This window comes from Bufo bufo, chromosome 9, assembly GCF_905171765.1.
Source record: "Bufo bufo chromosome 9, aBufBuf1.1, whole genome shotgun sequence".
NCBI classification, from domain to species: domain Eukaryota; kingdom Metazoa; phylum Chordata; class Amphibia; order Anura; family Bufonidae; genus Bufo; species Bufo bufo.
The window spans coordinates 225865735-225884172 of NC_053397.1; the positions used below are offsets into that span (position 1 = coordinate 225865735).

Genomic DNA, 18438 nt, shown 5'->3' on the forward strand with positions numbered 1-18438 from the left:
AATACAGAATGCATAGTACAATAGGGCTGGAGGGGTTACATTTTTTTTTAACTCACTTTAATCCACTTGTTCGTGCAGCCGGCTTCTCTTCTGTCTTCTTTGAGGAATAGGACCTTTTGATGATGTCACTGCGCTCGTCACATGGTCCATCACATTATCTTTTACCATCGTGATGATCATGTGACGGACCATGTGATGAGCGTAGTGACATCATCCTATTCCTCGAAGAAGACGGAAGAGATGCCGGCTGCACGAACAAGTGGATTAAGGTGAGTTAATTTTATTTTTTAACCCCTCCAGCCCTATTCTACTATGCATTCTGTATTCAGAATGCTATTTTCCCTCATCACCATCTTATAAGGGAAAATAATAAAGATCGGGTCCCGATCGTCTTCTAGCAACCGTGTGTGAAAATTGCACTGTATCCGCACTTGCTTGCGATTTTCACGCAGCCCCATTCACTTCTATGGGGCCTGCGTTGCGTGATAAACGCACAATATAGAAAATGCGATTTTCACGTAACGCAAAAGTGATGCGTGAAAATCGCTGCTCATGTGCACAGCCCCATTGAAATGAATGGGTCTGGATTCCGTGCAGGTGCAATGCGTTCACCTCACGCATTGCACCCGCGCGGAAATCTCGCCCGTGTGAAAGGGGCCTAAGGGTCACATAGCATTATATTGATTTATGATGCTATGAGACCCCGGAGTCCGCAGCGAGACACTCGCTTGTCTGCAAGGGGCCCTAAGACCTCTTTCAGATGGATGTGATTTCCTGTTATGAACACTGCTCGTGTGCATCTCTGCATGATCTTCTACAGAATTATACTGACAGCATTATGTCGGTGCAATGCATCCCGGATGATGTCTGTTAGGGGCACACAGCTTTATGAATCCGTAATGCCATGTGCTCCTGCAAAACGAGCAGTGTCCATAAAGGGAAATCGCACTCGCGCACACAGAATGATTTCCGCACAGGACACGCTCTGAATATTCATATGAACTGACAGAAGGTTGCTGCTGGCGATGACAAAGGTGTCAGGACATTGCAGCTTGGTGTGTACCCGTCCGTTCTGACCCCTGTCCACCACTAAAAGCGCTTACAATGAGTATGTGATTCATCAGACCTGGGAAGGAGGTTACGTCATATGGGCAGCTGGGCGTGTGAATCACTTACCTGGGAAGAGATGGCACCAGGTGCGCTGGCGGAGGCAGTGTGATGCACTGGGCAAGGTTCTCCTGGCATCCTTAGAGGTGGTGGCATCTCACACATTGGTGCCATATCAGTAGGATACACCGCCAATGTCGGGTGTGGCTCCCCCAGAGGTGGTACCCACAACTATCTATCTGTAGAACGAAGCCCCCAAAGCTAGCAGGATTGCACTGCACATGCGCAGCGTGCTCTCTTCACTTACCCTGCGCGCAGCGTGCTCTCTTCACTTACCCTGCGCGCAGCGTGCGCTCCGGTCTCTTCTATGGTAGTGAGTGCACTCTGTATTTTCAGAAGTCCCATCGACATGAATCCAGAGCTAAAGCGTGGTCACCACTCCATTCCCTTCCATGGGGCTGCCAGCTATGCCTGGAAGTCCCATAGAAATGGAGCGCGGCCGTGCATGTGCAGGGCGCTGTTGTTCTAGAGAGAGGAGCGGGTCACGTATCCTAGTGATGTGCTGCCAATGTGTGAGGTGAGACTGTCCCTATAAGTCCTGCCATCATGTGGATGTGACACCATCTTCCTGACTATTGTACAGACCATTACCCCCCTGATGGCGGCGGACTCTCAGCAGGATAATGCTCCGGCCTTAATGTAAAAGCTGTCCAGGTATTCGGGACTTCCACTGATGTGCGGGACGCCCCGGGACGCCTCAGAGGTGGGGAGCTTTATACTATATAATATTAGGCTGATCTACAGACCATGATATTTCCGATGACTGGCCGAGCATCTGATCCTCCCGGCCGCCCCAGATAAGACCTTGTCTAGTGTCTGCTCTCCCGGTAGACGTCTCTCCCCGCAGCCTTTACATGTGGCGGTCATTTTTATGCTGCTGCGATCTTCCGTTGTCTGAAATGAGCCGTAACTGAGAGCTCCAGCTGAGACCCAACTGTCTGTCATCCTCCATACGGAAAGGTCTCTAGAACCGGTGGATGTGTCCGCCAAGGCTGGACCACAGACCGGCACCTCCTCGACCTGCACTGGGTCTTCTACCTTGGATGGTGGCGAACCACATTGGAGGCTCTTCTGCTTTTGGATCACGTCCAGTGCGCACTTTTTTGGGTGATGAAATCTCACGTTTATTTTTATAAAAAAAATCAAGTAAGTGTCACCAACCCCAGAGTCGAAAGCTCGGCCTCCGAACAGCACTTACCTCCTGTCTATGATCAATAGAGGAAAAAACGGAAAGGTCCAGCTTCTAAAAATCCAATTTCTTTATTCCAGCAGTTAAAAAGTTTTCCATACACAGGACAGTAGTACACAATCTACGCGTTTTGGACTCCCAAATTACAGTCCTTACTCATGACGATCAATAAGACCCCCACCAGTTGTCAGATCCCCAAATCCCAGGCGTCCACCCCTCCGTTCACAGCCGGTTCGGGCCCCCCACTCTCATAATCACTTTGGGGTCCCTTTACATTTTTGCCCGTTTTCCTTTAAGGATTTGTTCACACGTAGCAGATTTGGTGCAGATGAAGACTCCATGGCGTCGCTGTGATTGGGCAGTGTCTGGGGCGGGTGCAGGCGGTTCTGTAGGGGGCGACAAATCTGCCGCAAGGGAATATTCGCAGGCTTACAAATGCAGATAAAACGGGCTGGTATACCGCAGTGTGAATGAGGCCTTATAGTTGTGCGGCTGAATCCACGGATGGCCACTTTTACCAGCCCGTGTCGTGCAAATTGAGCCTCCGCGCGGCGCGTTCTCACGTTTAAGACCTATAGACTTGCATCAGTATATTACGTAGCTTGCCCCGCGCCGGATACAAGAGGAGCAGATTCTGGGCCTGTGTTGATGCCTGACCAGCAGCCATCATGACACCAATATTTATGGGTCGCTTGTGTTTTTGTGCACTTTCATGTTCTACTGTAATGTAATCAAGATGTTCTCCAAAACAACCAATCAGGTCGCAGCTTTCACTCCTCTACCTGCCCTGGAAGCATGAGAGCTGTAATCTGATTGGTTGCTATGGGAAGCAGCACCGTTTTCCTTTGCTGCATTGTTTCGCTCTTCAGGTGACTGCGGTTGTTCTGTTATAAGATGATAATGAACAGGGACCGCTGTGTTATTACACGAAGATTACAAGCCCCCCCCCCCCCCCCCCCAACACAATTCTAGCCTCCGCCGAGCGCGCCCCTACACCAAAGAGTAATGGTACTGCCCAAGTACGTTATACAATCAGCGCTCAATCCAGGAGACAGGATCCGCCCACTTACCGTCCCGGCGTCTCCATGGAGACCGGCGCCGCTTCGTGCAAACTTCACCTGAACGCTGGAGCCCTGGATGTAAGTAGCCCCTATAAGTGACCCGCGAGGGGTGTGAGTGACCCCTATAAGTGACCCGAGTGGAGTGTGAGTGACCCCTATAAGTGACCCGAGTGGAGTGTGAGTGACCCCTATAAGTGACCCGAGTGGAGTGTGAGTGACCCCTATAAGTGACCCGAGTGGAGTGTGAGTGACCCCTATAAGTGACCCGTGTGGGGTGTGAGTGACCCCTATAAGTGACCCGTGTGGGGTGTAAGTGACCCCTATAAGTGACCCGTGTGGGGTGTGAGTGGCCCCTATAAGTGACCCGTGTGGGGTGTGAGTGACCCGTGTGGGGTGTGAGTGGCCCCTATAAGTGACCCGCGTGGGGTGTGAGTGACCCCTATAAGTGACCCGTGTGGGGTGTGAGTGACCCCTATAAGTGACCCGTGTGGGGTGTAAGTGACCCCTATAAGTGACCCGTGTGGGGTGTGAGTGGCCCCTATAAGTGACCCGTGTGGGGTGTGAGTGACCCGTGTGGGGTGTGAGTGGCCCCTATAAGTGACCCGCGTGGGGTGTGAGTGGCCCCTATAAGTGACCCATGTGGGGTGTGAGTGGCCCCTATAAGTGACCCATGTGGGGTGTGAGTGGCCCCTATAAGTGACCCGAGTGTGAGTGACCCCTATAAGTGACCCGAGTGGAGTGTGAGTGACCCCTATAAGTGACCCGTGTGGGGTGTGAGTGACCCCTATAAGTGACCCGTGTGGGGTGTGAGTGACCCGCGTGGGGTGTGAGTGGCCCCTATAAGTGACCCGTGTGGGGTGTGAGTGACCCGCGTGGGGTGTGAGTGGCCCCTGTAAGCGACGCGCGCGCAGGGGTGTGAGTGGCCCCTGTAAGCGACGCGCGCGCGCAGGGGTGTGAGTGGCCCCTGTAAGCGACGCGCGCGCGCAGGGGTGTGAGTGGCCCCTGTAAGCGACGCGCGCGCTCAGGGGTGTGAGTGGCCCCTGTAAGCGACGCGCGCGCGCAGGGGTGTGAGTGGCACCTGTAAGCGACGCGCGCGCGCAGGGGTGTGAGTGGCCCCTGTAAGCGACGCGCGCGCGCAGGGGTGTGAGTGGCCCCTGTAAGCGACGCGCGCGCGCAGGGGTGTGAGTGGCCCCTGTAAGCGACGCGCGCGCGCAGGGGTGTGAGTGGCCCCTGTAAGCGACGCGCGCGCGCTGGGGTGTGAGTGGCCCCTGTAAGCGACGCGCGCGCGCAGGGGTGTGAGTGGCCCCTGTAAGCGACGCGCGCGCGCAGGGGTGTGAGTGGCCCCTGTAAGCGACGCGCGCGCGCAGGGGTGTGAGTGGCCCCTGTAAGCGACGCGCGCGCGCAGGGGTGTGAGTGGCCCCTGTAAGCGACGCGCGCGCGCAGGGGTGTGAGTGGCCCCTGTAAGCGACGCGCGCGCGCAGGGGTGTGAGTGGCCCCTGTAAGCGACGCGCGCGCGCAGGGGTGTGAGTGGCCCCTGTAAGCGACGCGCGCGCGCAGGGGTGTGAGTGGCCCCTGTAAGCGACGCGCGCGCGCAGGGGTGTGAGTGGCCCCTGTAAGCGACGCGCGCGCGCAGGGGTGTGAGTGGCCCCTGTAAGCGACGCGCGGGGTGTGAGTGGCCCCTGTAAGCGACGCGCGCGCGGGGTGTGAGTGGCCCCTGTAAGCGACCCGTGAGTGAATAGTTTGGGGTGTGAGTGCCTGTGACCCGTATGCAGTGATCGGGGTGAGGTCTCAGTGATACCTGTTAGTAACAGCGACCAGTATTGGGCTGTGGGTGACTGTGGGTGACAGCGAGTCCAGTGATGCGGGTGAGGTGTCAGTGACCAGTTTTGGGGTGTGGGTGATCCAGTGATTACTGGTGACCCTGGGCGAGATTTACAGAACCTGGATCTGCATTATTCCTAGGTTTGGATCAGCGGTCTTTGGCGCTGCCCTCCCCCACACGACTGACCGCGCGGCTTCTCGCTTCTCCCCCGCGGGCAGGATGGCGGATCTGGGCAGTCACCGCTGCCACAACTGTAATATGGTTTTCCGCACCTTCTCGCTCCTGGAGAAACATAGGGAGAAATTCTGCATCGGAAGCCAAATCGGAGATCCCAGCGCCCTGAGCACCCGATACAGCGGCCCAGGCGCCCCCACGCGATTATCCGGCGGCAGAGAATTCCCACGCACGGCGGAGACGCCAGATTTCAAGGTGAGGAGGAGACATTGGCGCTATTTTACTGCAGACCCCTGTGGCGAAGCCGTGGTCACATCCCTGGATATTCCCGGTGACAAGTCTTGTATCACGATGGTCCTTCAGGCTTTGGGAAAGTTGGGTGCCAATCAAAATGAGAGCTGTAATGGCGTCCATATTGAGGGTCACTCAGCTTTCCCAGGAACAGATAACTGGTATTTTTTACTCAAGGACTGCTTACTGTGGAGATGTCTTATTATGGTCTATAGAGGTAGATGGGCCCCTGAGAGCCACTGATAACGTAGATTGTACGGTCCACACTGTAGACACGAGACAGCATCGCGCGACTGAGGGCGAGAGAGGACCTGCTGAACGAGCGGGAGCAGCGGCTGATCGGGGGGCCACCGGGGAGCCTCACAGACAGCAAAGCGTTAAGGAACCTGACGGAGGAGGTAGGTGACATTAACCCCCAAACATAATATAATGGTACAGCGCGTTGGGAAAGTCCTCACACCCTCAGTGTCCTCCCATTCTGTCCTCTCGCTCCTTGTGCTGTCAGTTCCCCCAGAATAAAGGCTCCGATCTGGAGAAGGGACAACAACATGTCTGCTGCACTGAGGGTTCCCAGGAGCTCGGAGGTCTCCAGAATTCTTACATGGAAGAAGAAGAACCCGGACTCTTCCCAGAGCTGCCGCCCCCCAAACTAAGTAATCGGGGGGGGAAGGGCCGTGGTAAAAGGGGTGACCAAGAACCAAATGGGCCCCCTGGGTGAGCTCCAAGGTCGACCATCGCTGCCTTCACCAATCTGGGCTGGAAGTAAAGGGACTGAAGACTTATGTCCCGAGAAAAGGGGCTGAAGACTTATGTCCGGAGTAAAGGGGCTGAAGACTTGTGTCCGGAGTAAAGGGGCTGAAGACTTATATCCCGAGTAAAGGGGCTGAAGACTTGTGTCCGGAGTAAAGGGACTGAAGACTTATGTCCGGAGTAAAGGGGCTGAAGACTTATGTCCTGAGTAAAGGGGCTGAAGACTTATGTCCTGAGTAAAGGGGCTGAAGACTTGTGTCCGGAGTAAAGGGGCTGAAGACTTATGTCCTGAGTAAAGGGGCTGAAGACTTATGTCCTGAGTAAAGGGGCTGAAGACTTGTGTCCGGAGTAAAGGGGCTGAAGACTTATGTCCTGAGTAAAGGGGCTGAAGACTTATGTCCTGAGTAAAGGGGCTGAAGACTTGTGTCCGGAGTAAAGGGGCTGAAGACTTATGTCCGGAGTAAAGGGGCTGAAGACTTATGTCCGGAGTAAAAGGGCTGAAGACTTGTGTCCGGAGTAAAGGGGCCGAAGACTTATGTCCTGAGTAAAGGGGCTGAAGACTTATGTCCGGAGTAAAGGGGCTGAAGACTTATGTCCTGAGTAAAGGGGCTGAAGACTTATGTCCTGAGTAAAGGGGCTGAAGACTTGTGTCCGGAGTAAAGGGGCTGAAGACTTATGTCCGGAGTAAAGGGGCTGAAGACTTATGTCCTGAGTAAAAGGGCTGAAGACTTGTGTCCCGAGTAAAGGGGCTGAAGACTTATGTCCGGAGTAAAAGGGCTGAAGACTTGTGTCCCGAGTAAAGGGGCTGAAGACTTGTGTCCCGAGTAAAGGGGCTGAAGACTTGTGTCCCGAGTAAAGGGGCTGAAGACTTGTGTCTTGAGTAAAGGGGCTGAAGACTTGTGTCTTGAGTAAAGGGGCTGAAGACTTGTGTCTTGAGTAAAGGGGCTGAAGACTTATGTCAATGTGAGATTTTAGTTTTCCCTTTTCAATAAATTAGTAACGATTTCTCACTTTCTTATTCTGGGGAACTGACAGCACAAGGAGCGATAGAGCAGAATGTGAGGGGTGTGAGGACTTTCCCTAATGCCTACATGACACACAGCGGACGGTATATGGTGTCTCCGGGCCCCAGGGATCCCGTCTTCACAATGTGTTTCTCCTTCGCTCTTAGTTCCACATGTTGAGGAAATCTCTGGAGGCTTCTGTCCCGACGCTGCGATCCATTCAGTTTCAGGTAATGATGGTGACGCCCGATAAGGGGCCGGAGGGAGGTTCATTCTTCTCATTGAACAGGTCCCCTGACGAGTAACTGATCATGGGGGGCGCAGGGCCCCCAAATCATCTGGTAGCACCAAACCCCATGGAAATGAACGGGCATCTGTATAATGTACGGGTACCAGAGCGGAGGCCCGAGCGGTGCAGAGGAAGGGCGTGCCCTATGTGGATAATCCCTTTAATGATACAAATGTCCTCTTAAGGCCTCCTGCACACGACCGTATTTTTTTGCGGTCCGCAAAACGGGGTTCCGTTTTTCCGTGATCCGTGACCGTTTTTTCGTCCGTGGGTCTTCCTTGATTTTTGGAGGATCCACGGACATGAAAAAAAAGTCGTTTTGGTGTCCGCCTGGCCGTGTGGAGCCAAACGGATCCGTCCTGAATTACAATGCAAGTCAATGGGGACGGATCCGTTTGACGTTGACACAATATGGTGCAATTTCAAACGTATCCGTCCCCCATTGACTTTCAATGTAAAGTCAGGAGTTAATATACCATCGGATCTGAGTTTTCTCCAATCCGATGGTATATTTTAACTTGAAGCGTCCCCATCACCATGGGAACGCCTCTATGTTAGAATATACTGTCGGATTTGAGTTACATCGTGAAACTCAAATCCGACAGTATATTCTAACACAGAGGCGTTCCCATGGTGATGGGGATGCTTCAGGTTAGAATATACTAAAAGAACTGTGTACATGACTGCCCCCTGCTGCCTGGCAGGTGCTGCCAGGCAGCAGGGGGCAGCCCCCCCCCTGTAGTTAACACATTGGTGGCTGCCCCCCCCCCCTCCCCTGTAGTTAACTCATTGGTGGCCAGTGGGCCCCCCCTCCCCTGTAGTTAACTCATTGGTGGCCAGTGCGGCCCCTCCCTCCCCTGTAGTTAACTCGTTGGTGGGCAGTGGGCCCCCCCCTCCCTTCCCATGTAGTTAACTCGTTGGTGGCCAGTGGGCCCCCCCCTGTAGTTAACTCGTTGGTGGCCAGTGGGCCTTCTCCCCTCCCTCCCCCTCCTAATTAAAATCTCCCCCCTATCATTGGTGGCAGCGGAGTGTACCGATCGGAGTCCCAGTTTAATCGCTGGGGCTCCGATCGGTAACCATGGCAACCAGGACGCTACTGCTGTCCCGGTTGCCATAGTTACTTAGCAATTTGTAGAACCATGATACTTACCTGCGAGCTGCGATCTCTGCGTCCGGCCGGGAGCTCCTCCTACTGGTAAGTGACAGGTCCGGCCGGGAGCTCCTCCTACTGGTAAGTGACATGACCTGTCACTTACCAGTAGGAGGAGCTCCCGGCCGGACCTGTCACTTACCAGTAGGAGGAGCTCCCGGCCGGACCTGTCACTTACCAGTAGGAGGAGCTCCCGGCCGGACGCAGAGATCGCAGCTCGCAGGTAAGTATCATGGTTCTACAAATTGCTAAGTAACCATGGCAACCGGGACTGCAGTAGCGTCCTGGTTGCCATGGTTACCGATCGGAGCCCCAGCGATTAAACTGGGACTCCGATCGGTACACTCCGCTGCCACCAATGATAGGGGGGAGATTTTAATTAGGAGGGGGAGGGAGGGGAGAAGGCCCACTGGCCACCAATGAGTTAACTACAGGGGGGGGCCCACTGGCCACCAATAAGTTAACTACAGGGGGGGGGCCCACTGGCCACCAATGAGTTAACTACAGGGGAGGGGAGGGGCCGCACTGGCCACCAATGAGTTAACTACAGGGGAGGGGGGGGGGCCGGCTGCACTGGCCACCAATGAGTTAACTACAGGGGAGGGGGGGGGCCGGCTGCACTGGCCACCCATGTGTTAACTACAGGGGAGGGGGGGGGGGGGCGGCCGCACTGGCCACCAATGTGTTAACCACCGGGGGGGCTGCCCCCTGCTGCCTGGCAGCACCTGCCAGGCAGCAGGGGGCAGTCATGTACACAGTTCTGTTAGTATATTCTAACCTGAAGCGTCCCCATCACCATGGGAACGCCTCTGTGTTAGAATATACTGTCGGATTTGAGTTTTCACGAAATGAAAACTCATCTCTGAAAAAGCTTTTATGCAGACGGATCTTCGGATCCGTCTGTATGAAAACTAACCTACGGCCACGGATCACGGACACGGGTGCCAATCTTGTGTGCATCCGTGTTCTTTCACGGACCCATTGACTTGAATGGGTCCGTGAACCGTTGGCCGTGAAAAAAATAGGACAGGTCATATTTTTTTCACGGCCAGGAAACACGGCTCACGGATGCGGCTGCCAAACGGTGCATTTTCCGATTTTTCCACGGACCCATTGAAAGTCAATAGGTCCGCGAAAAAAAACGGAAAACGGAACAACGGCCACGGATGCACACAACGGTCGTGTGCATGAGGCCTAAAGGTGAAGGTTTTCATGGACTCTGATACATGGTGCGTTCAAAATATTTGCAGCACAAGATTAAAGGGAAGAAAGTGTTTTTTGCAAAACTAGAACATTTTGCTGCTGTTTCACAGTAAACGCAGAAAATAAATAATGTAACGGCGCTGTGTGTATGAGCCCCGAGCGCCTGCTCTGCGGGACCCTGCGCCTGCTCACTAGTCAGATATCGATGGTCTATCCTGAGGTGCCAGGAAACCCCTTTAATGACAGGAGGCAAAACTGAAAGAATGATCCCTCCTTTACCCATCACAGGGCGAGCCTGGACTTTCCTCCCAGTGGGATCGAGAATACCGAGAACGCATTCTGGAAATGACACGGGCGCACGAACGCCACCTGGCCGACATCCAGGCCCGGAACCAGGCTCTGGAGATGCAGAGAGAAGGTGGGTCCTAGAACGCTGCTCGGAGGGGCCACAGGGAGAACCATTGAACTTTCCCTAATCCCATCTAGGGGATCCCAAGTCAGGAGGAGAAGGCTGCGTGATGTCTTGTGGCGGATCTTTGTAATCGCCTGGATTCTTATTTCATTGCAGAAATCCGTCAGCGGCTGTCCGACGTCGCCAGCAGCGGCAGCAGCAGCTCCACCGGCCACTTCGAACAGATGCTTCTGGAGTTAAAGGCTCAAGAGGAGAAGAGCCAACTGGCGCTCGATGCTCTGAGGGACCAGGTGGTGCTCATCCAATCAGAGAGCAGGTACAAGGCAAGACAGCCTGTCCGTGCGCAGGAAACTAGTGACCGCGCAGCGCTCCGATTTGCCTTGGCTCGCACCTTTACACGTTTGGCAGCCTGAACTCCAGACTCATTGCTTGGCTTACTTTGAGACTGATTTTTACGCCAGAATTATGGCGCATCCTAAGCCCCGCCCACCTTCTAATTAGGTCCGGCCCATTGTCGAGCACGTTGGAAAAAAGTATAGAAACCTTAGATGCTGCAGATTGTGCCAACTTTTAGATAGACTTTTGGCACAGACACATTAAATCTGGGGCTATATTGTTTTTTGGACTCTTAAAGGGGTTGTCCACTTTTGCCTACTGAAGACCCCTGTAAACAGGTCAGAGTCAATGAGAGCTTTTATTGCATGGCCCCCCACGAACTTCAGTGCAATACTTCTCACGTGGACATCCCACTGATTGTAACAGGTGATTGTGGGGCGGACCCACAGCAGTTAGCTCACCATGAGAAGGCTGGAGACCCCCATTAAAGTCTCTTTGGACTGCAGTGGATTATGATTATACATCGGGGGCAGTGATAACAGATTATCTTATATTTAGGGCTAAAGCAGAGAAGGTGAATAAAGATCGTCCGCCCAGCACGAAGAAGGAGAGAGCTCCGCTCACCATCATCCCCTTCCCCGTCCGCGGCGGCAGCCTCTCCTCCGAGATCAGGTAATTCCCACAATGCACCTCACTGCACAAGGGAGGAAAGAACTGTCATCTTCAGGGAACTAAATCCAGTAAACCCCCTGTAATCTGATAATCCAGAAGTTCTCATGGTTCTGTGTCCCTGTGGTAATGGCTCCTGTGGTTGCTCTGATTCTGCCCGCAGCGCTCTCCAGCTCGCCTATGTCCAGAGCGGTGGCAGCGACCCGGCTGTCCTGGCACAAATGAGGGACCTGCAGGCGGAGGCCTTGGCGTTCGAGGAGATTCCCCACAAGCAGGACCGGAAAGAGAAGAAGAAGAAACGTGAGTCCATATTTGATGAGGTGGAATACAGGAGGACTTGGGGTGTAAGAGGGTTGCAGTCCACGACCGCAGCAAACCGCGTGTGCCCCTGGAGGGCATTCGGGTCAGGTCCGTCTTTGGTCGCAGCCATCCCTCTCATGTACAGATATGACCTGTGATTTCACTATTCACTTACAGGCCACGATGACGGCCCCAGGACACTGGATGTGGAACTCATGGCGGTGGATCTCGAAAATCAACGTCTTCAAGAAGAAATCTTCAATTTAAAGCTGCATCGGGGCCGGAAAAAAACAGAGACCGGTGAGCTGAGTGCACCCCTGTGTGGTTTAGGCTCCATTCACACGTCCGCAATTCCATTCCGCATTTTGCGGAACGGAATTGCGGACCCATACATTTCTATGGGGCCGCACTTCCGGGTCCGCAATTCCGTGTCTGAAAAAAATAGAACATATGCAATAGCGGACAAGAATAGGCATATTTTCTTAGTGCCGGCAATGTGCGGTCCGCAAAATGCGGAACGCACATTGCCGCTGTCCGTGTTTTGCGGATCCATGGATCCACAAAACACACACGGATGTGTGAATGGAGCCTTATAGTAAAAGTTGTTAACTGGACCATTGTATGGTCCTTTGATGGGTCCTCCATGGTCCATGGTGGTTCCTGGTGGTCACAGTGAAGTCCCCAGTGCGGGCAGTGATGAGCATGCGCACCGAACCTGGATCATGGACTTTATCCTGTTCATCAGAAGCCACCATGGAGCCATTGAGACCCAGGCGGATACATATAACGGAGTGTCTGTGGGGCTCGTCCCTACTTCCCCGTGTGCAGAGGAGTGAAAAGAGGAAGCAGCGCGTCACGGAATCGAGGAGCCTGAAGTACAAAGCAGAAAACATGTCCACATCTGTAGAAGCAGGATCCTGCGCCCAAGTCAGCATTGTACAAGTCCGGATCCCCGGTACTGTCAGTTATAGTGTAGCAGGTGGCACTGGGGGGTCCGGTTCCCGGTACTGTCAGTTATAGTGTAACAGGTGGCACTGGGGGGTCCGGTTCCCAGTACTGTCAGTTATAGTGCAGCAGGTGGCACTGGGGGGTCCGGATCCCGGTACTGTCAGTTATACTGTAGCAGGTGGCACTGGGGGGTCCGGTTCCCAGTACTGTCAGTTATAGTGAAGCAGATGGCACTGGGGGGTCCGGTTCCCAGTACTGTCAGTTATAGTGTAGCAGGTGGCACTGGGGGGTCCGGTTCCTGGTACTGTCAGTTATAGTGTAGCAGGTGGCACTGGGGGTCCGGTTCCCGGTACTGTCAGTTATACTGTAGCAGATGGCACTGGGGGGTCCGGTTCCCGGTACTGTCAGTTATAGTGAAGCAGGTAGCACTGGGGGGTCCGGTTCCCAGTACTGTCAGTTATAGTGTAGCAGGTGGCACTGGGGGGTCCGGTTCCTGGTACTGTCAGTTATAGTGAAGCAGGTGGCACTGGGGGGTCCGGTTCCCAGTACTGTCAGTTATAGTGAAGCAGGTGGCACTGGGGGGTCCGGTTCCCAGTACTGTCAGTTATAGTGAAGCAGGTAGCACTGGGGGGTCCGGTTCCTGGTACTGTCAGTTATAGTGCAGCAGGTGGCACTGGGGGGTCCGGTTCCCAGTACTGTCAGTTATAGTGAAGCAAATGGCACTGGGGGGTCCGGTTCCCGGTACTGTCAGTTATAGTGTAGCAGGTGGCACTGGGGGGTCCGGTTCCCGGTACTGTCAGTTATAGTGTAGCAGGTGGCACTGGGGGGTCCGGTTCCCAGTACTGTCAGTTATAGTGTAGCAGGTGGCACTGGGGGGTCCGGTTCCCAGTACTGTCAGTTATAGTGTAGCAGGTGGCACTGGGGGTCCGGTTCCCAGTACTGTCAGTTATAGTGTAGCAGGTGGCACTGGGGGGTCCGGTTCCCGGTACTGTCAGTTATAGTGTAGCAGGTGGCACTGGGGGATCCGGTTCCCAGTACTGTCAGTTATAGTGTAGCAGGTGGCACTGGGGGTCCGGTTCCCGGTACTGTCAGTTATACTGTAGCAGATGGCACTGGGGGGTCCGGTTCCCGGTACTGTCAGTTATAGTGAAGCAGGTAGCACTGGGGGGTCCGGTTCCCAGTACTGTCAGTTATAGTGTAGCAGGTGGCACTGGGGGGTCCGGTTCCTGGTACTGTCAGTTATAGTGTAGCAGGTGGCACTGGGGGGTCCGGTTCCTGGTACTGTCAGTTATAGTGAAGCAGGTGGCACTGGGGGGTCCGGTTCCCAGTACTGTCAGTTATAGTGAAGCAGGTGGCACTGGGGGGTCCGGTTCCCAGTACTGTCAGTTATAGTGAAGCAGGTAGCACTGGGGGGTCCGGTTCCTGGTACTGTCAGTTATAGTGTAGCAGGTGGCACTGGGGGGTCCGGTTCCCAGTACTGTCAGTTATAGTGAAGCAGATGGCACTGGGGGGTCCGGTTCCCGGTACTGTCAGTTATAGTGTAGCAGGTGGCACTGGGGGGTCCGGTTCCCGGTACTGTCAGTTATAGTGTAGCAGGTGGCACTGGGGGGTCCGGTTCCCAGTACTGTCAGTTATAGTGTAGCAGGTGGCACTGGGGGGTCCGGTTCCCAGTACTGTCAGTTATAGTGTAGCAGGTGGCACTGGGGGTCCGGTTCCCAGTACTGTCAGTTATAGTGTAGCAGGTGGCACTGGGGGGTCCGGTTCCCGGTACTGTCAGTTATAGTGTAGCAGGTGGCACTGGGGGTTCCGGTTCCCAGTACTGTCAGTTATAGTGTAGCAGGTGGCACTGGGGGTCCGGTTCCCGGTACTGTCAGTTATACTGTAGCAGATGGCACTGGGGGGTCCGGTTCCCGGTACTGTCAGTTATAGTGTAGCAGGTAGCACTGGGGGGTCCGGTTCCTGGTACTGTCAGTTATAGTGTAACAGGTGGCACTGGGGGGTCCGGTTTTCAGTACTGTCAGTTATAGTGCAGCAGGTGGCACTGGGGGGTCCGGATCCCAGTACTGTCAGTTATAGTGTAGCAGGTGGCACTGGGGGGTCCGGTTCCCAGTACTGTCAGTTATACTGTAGCAGGTGGCACTGGGGGGTCCGGTTCCCAGTACTGTCAGTTATAGTGTAGCAGGTGGCACTGGGGGGTCCGGTTCCCAGTACTGTCAGTTATAGTGCAGCAGGTGGCACTGGGGGGTCCGGTTCCTGGTACTGTCAGTTATAGTGTGTAGCAGGTGGCACTGGGGGTCCGGTTCCCAGTACTGTCAGTTATAGTGTAGCAGGTGGCACTGGGGGGTCCGGTTTTCAGTACTGTCAGTTATAGTGCAGCAGGTGGCACTGGGGGGGTCCGGTTCCCAGTACTGTCAGTTATAGTGTAGCAGGTAGCACTGCGGGGTCCGGTTCCCGGTACTGTCAGTTATACTGCAGCAGGTGGCACTGGGGGGTCCGGTTCCCGGTACTGTCAGTTATAGTGTAGCAGGTGGCACTGGGGGGTCCGGTTCCCAGTACTGTCAGTTATACTGCAGCAGGTGGCACTGGGGGGTCCGGTTCCCGGTACTGTCAGTTATACTGCAGCAGGTGGCACTGGGGGGTCCGGATCCTGGTACTGTCAGTTATACTGTAGCAGGTGGCACTGGGGGGTCCGGTTCCCAGTACTGTCAGTTATAGTGTAGCAGGTGGCACTGGGGGGTCCGGTTCCCAGTACTGTCAGTTATAGTGTAGCAGGTGGCACTGGGGGGTCCGGTTCCCAGTACTGTCAGTTATAGTGTAGCAGGTGGCACTGGGGGGTCCGGTTCCCAGTACTGTCAGTTATAGTGTAGCAGGTGGCACTGGGGGGTCCGGTTCCCAGTACTGTCAGTTATACTGTAGCAGGTGGCACTGGGGGGTCCGGTTCCCAGTACTGTCAGTTATACTGTAGCAGGTGGCACTGGGGGGTCCGGTTCCCAGTACTGTCAGTTATACTGTAGCAGGTGGCACTGGGGGGTCCGGTTCCCGGTACTGTCAGTTATAGTGTAGCAGGTGGCACTGGGGGGTCCGGTTCCCAGTACTGTCAGTTATAGTGTAGCAGGTGGCACTGGGGGGTCCGGTTCCCAGTACTGTCAGTTATAGTGTAGCAGGTGGCACTGGGGGGTCCGGTTCTGTGTTATCTTAGAACCTCATAGTACATGTGACGCGCAGACACGGCGTTTGGCCGCAGCCCGTGGCGAGGACGTGTAGTAAATCTGTCCTATCTTATTACAGGCCGGCATCCTCCGCCTTATTAACGGACGGCAGAAAGGCCCCCGGACAGAACCCCAATAAAAAGAGGAGCAGGTGTCTGTTACCTGTAGGATTCTTCAGCGCTACCTATATCTGACCTCCTCACCATTTTCAAGATCTCTGCTTGCAGTCAGTGAATGGGAACTTTATTTTTCACATCCAGAGGCCGTACACAGTTACATTACAGCACAATCGGGACGGATAGGTTTTCAGTCTCTAGATATAAACAAGGATGTTTGTATTCACTGAAAGCAAGCAGAGATCTTGACAGCATCGAAGCAGAAACTGAGCTTTGATTCCTCATTATTATCAGTGACACGAATGATTCCAATAAAGTTTTCCTTTTCACTCCTCAGCTCTTGTGATCATATCTGTATTCTTGCTGGTGACCTACCTGCCTCACATGTGGCCCTTTACTCCCCTCGAGGGCCACATATCACTTTCAGCTAGATTTGGGGTGCACATACAGACACACACATATCTATGCATGCACGCTTTGTATACAATCTCTAGTTCCTCCATAATAGTGCCAATGACAGTGCTAACCGCATGGAGACACTTAAAGGGGTACTCCTACCTTAGACATTTATGGCATATCCACAAGATGCGGGTCCAAATCCTGCACTCTTTTCGGAACTCCAATAGAGAAGCATGCGGGCACCACCAAGTATGTCATATGTGTCTAAGGAGGGAGTCCCCCTTTAACCGTCCATATTTCAGTGCGGAAATCTTCAAGCACAGCCAGCCTGCTCTGCACTCTGGAACATGGCGTCTGGTGAGAGAACCGCTAACCGCAGCCCCATTGGAGGAGTCTAGCGAAGCTGTGTCTGACTGTTTCCAAAAAACAACTAGTAGGACATGGAGGATGCCACCAGATGTAAAGGAGCTATCCTATAAGTCAGTATTGCACCTTGTAAACAGACCTTGAGAAATGATTTGGATGATAACTAAGCCAGCACCTCATCTGCAGACAGCTGTTTCGGGGTGTTTGCCCCTCATCAGTGCAGAGCAAAGAGCACTGGCTTAAAGGGGTCCACTGACTTCAGCAAATAGCTTTTATCATGTAGAGAAAGTTATTAATACAAGCCGCTTCCTAATGTATTGGGATTCTCCATGTTGCTTCCTTTGCTGGCGGGATTCATTTTTCCATCACATCATACGCTGTTCGTTTCCATGGTTACGACCACTCTGCACTCCATCAGCGTTGGCCGTGCTTGCACACTATAGGAAAAAGGACCGGCCTATGTGCACTCCCAGGTTCCTGGCCACCAAAGATGCCAAAGCTTTTCCCTATAGTGTGTAAGAACAGCCACCACTGAAGGATTGCAGGGTGGTCGTAACCATGGAAACAAGCAGTGTACAATATTATGGAAAAAGGAATCCAGCCAGCAAAGGAAGCAACATGGAGAATCGCAACACATTAGTAAGTGCCTTGTATTAACTTCTTCTACATGATAAATGACACTTGCTGAAGTCAGACAACCCCTTCAAGTGGGTGAGAGGCCTAGGTCAGCACCCGGGGAATAGGAGAGCACCTAGAGGGCATGAGGAGTCTTATGGGCAGCGCTCTTTTGGACTATAAGACTCTCACACCATTTAGAAGCCATCCATCAGGAGATATTGTATTCCCCAAATACTAGCAGGACACAGTGACTGCCCCAGCAGAATAGTGAGTGCAGCTCTGGAGTATAATACAGGATGTAACTCAGGATCAGTACAGGAAAAATAATGTATGTACACAGTGACTGCACCAGCAGAATAGTGAGTGCAGCTCTGGAGTATAATACAGGATGTAACTCAGTGTTATAGTACTTATATTCTTGTACATAGGAGCAGTATTATAGTAGTTATATTCCTGTACATAGGAGCAGTATTATAGTAGTTATATTCTTGTACATAGGAGGAAGTATTATAGTAGTTATATTCTTGTACATAGGAGCAGTATTATAGTAGTTATATTCTTGTACATAGGAGGCAGTATTATAGTAGTTATATTCTTGTACATAGGAGCAGTATTATAGTAGTTATATTCTTGCACATAGGAGCAGTATTATAGTAGTTATATTCTTGTACATAGGAGCAGTATTATAGTAGTTATATTCTTGCACATAGGAGCAGTATTATAGTAGTTATATTCTTGTACATAGGAGCAGTATTATAGTAGTTATATTCTTGCACATAGGAGCAGTATTATAGTAGTTATATTCTTGTACATAGGAGCAGTATTATAGTAGTTATATTCTTGTACATAGGAGCAGTATTATAGTAGTTATATTCTTGTACACAGAAGGCAGTATTATAGTAGTTATATTCTTGTACACAGAAGGCAGTATTATAGTAGTTATATTCTTGCACATAGGAGCAGTA

The 18438-nt window shown here is 53.0% G+C and overlaps 1 protein-coding gene across 1 annotated transcript in view; it reads left to right on the forward strand.

Annotated features, from left to right (window-relative positions):
* The first annotated feature begins 5432 nt into the window (after nt 1-5432).
* The window catches only part of CCDC17 (coiled-coil domain containing 17), a 74444-nt gene continuing 61438 nt past the window's right edge, over nt 5433-18438 (forward strand). Inside the window, exons 1-8 of the mRNA XM_040408164.1 lie at nt 5433-5668; nt 5977-6102; nt 7626-7688; nt 10389-10518; nt 10669-10828; nt 11407-11520; nt 11681-11817; nt 11995-12117. Coding sequence (XP_040264098.1) covers nt 5459-5668; nt 5977-6102; nt 7626-7688; nt 10389-10518; nt 10669-10828; nt 11407-11520; nt 11681-11817; nt 11995-12117 — 1063 coding nt within the window. The 5' untranslated portion in view covers nt 5433-5458. The remainder of the gene's footprint in view (nt 5669-5976; nt 6103-7625; nt 7689-10388; nt 10519-10668; nt 10829-11406; nt 11521-11680; nt 11818-11994; nt 12118-18438) is intronic.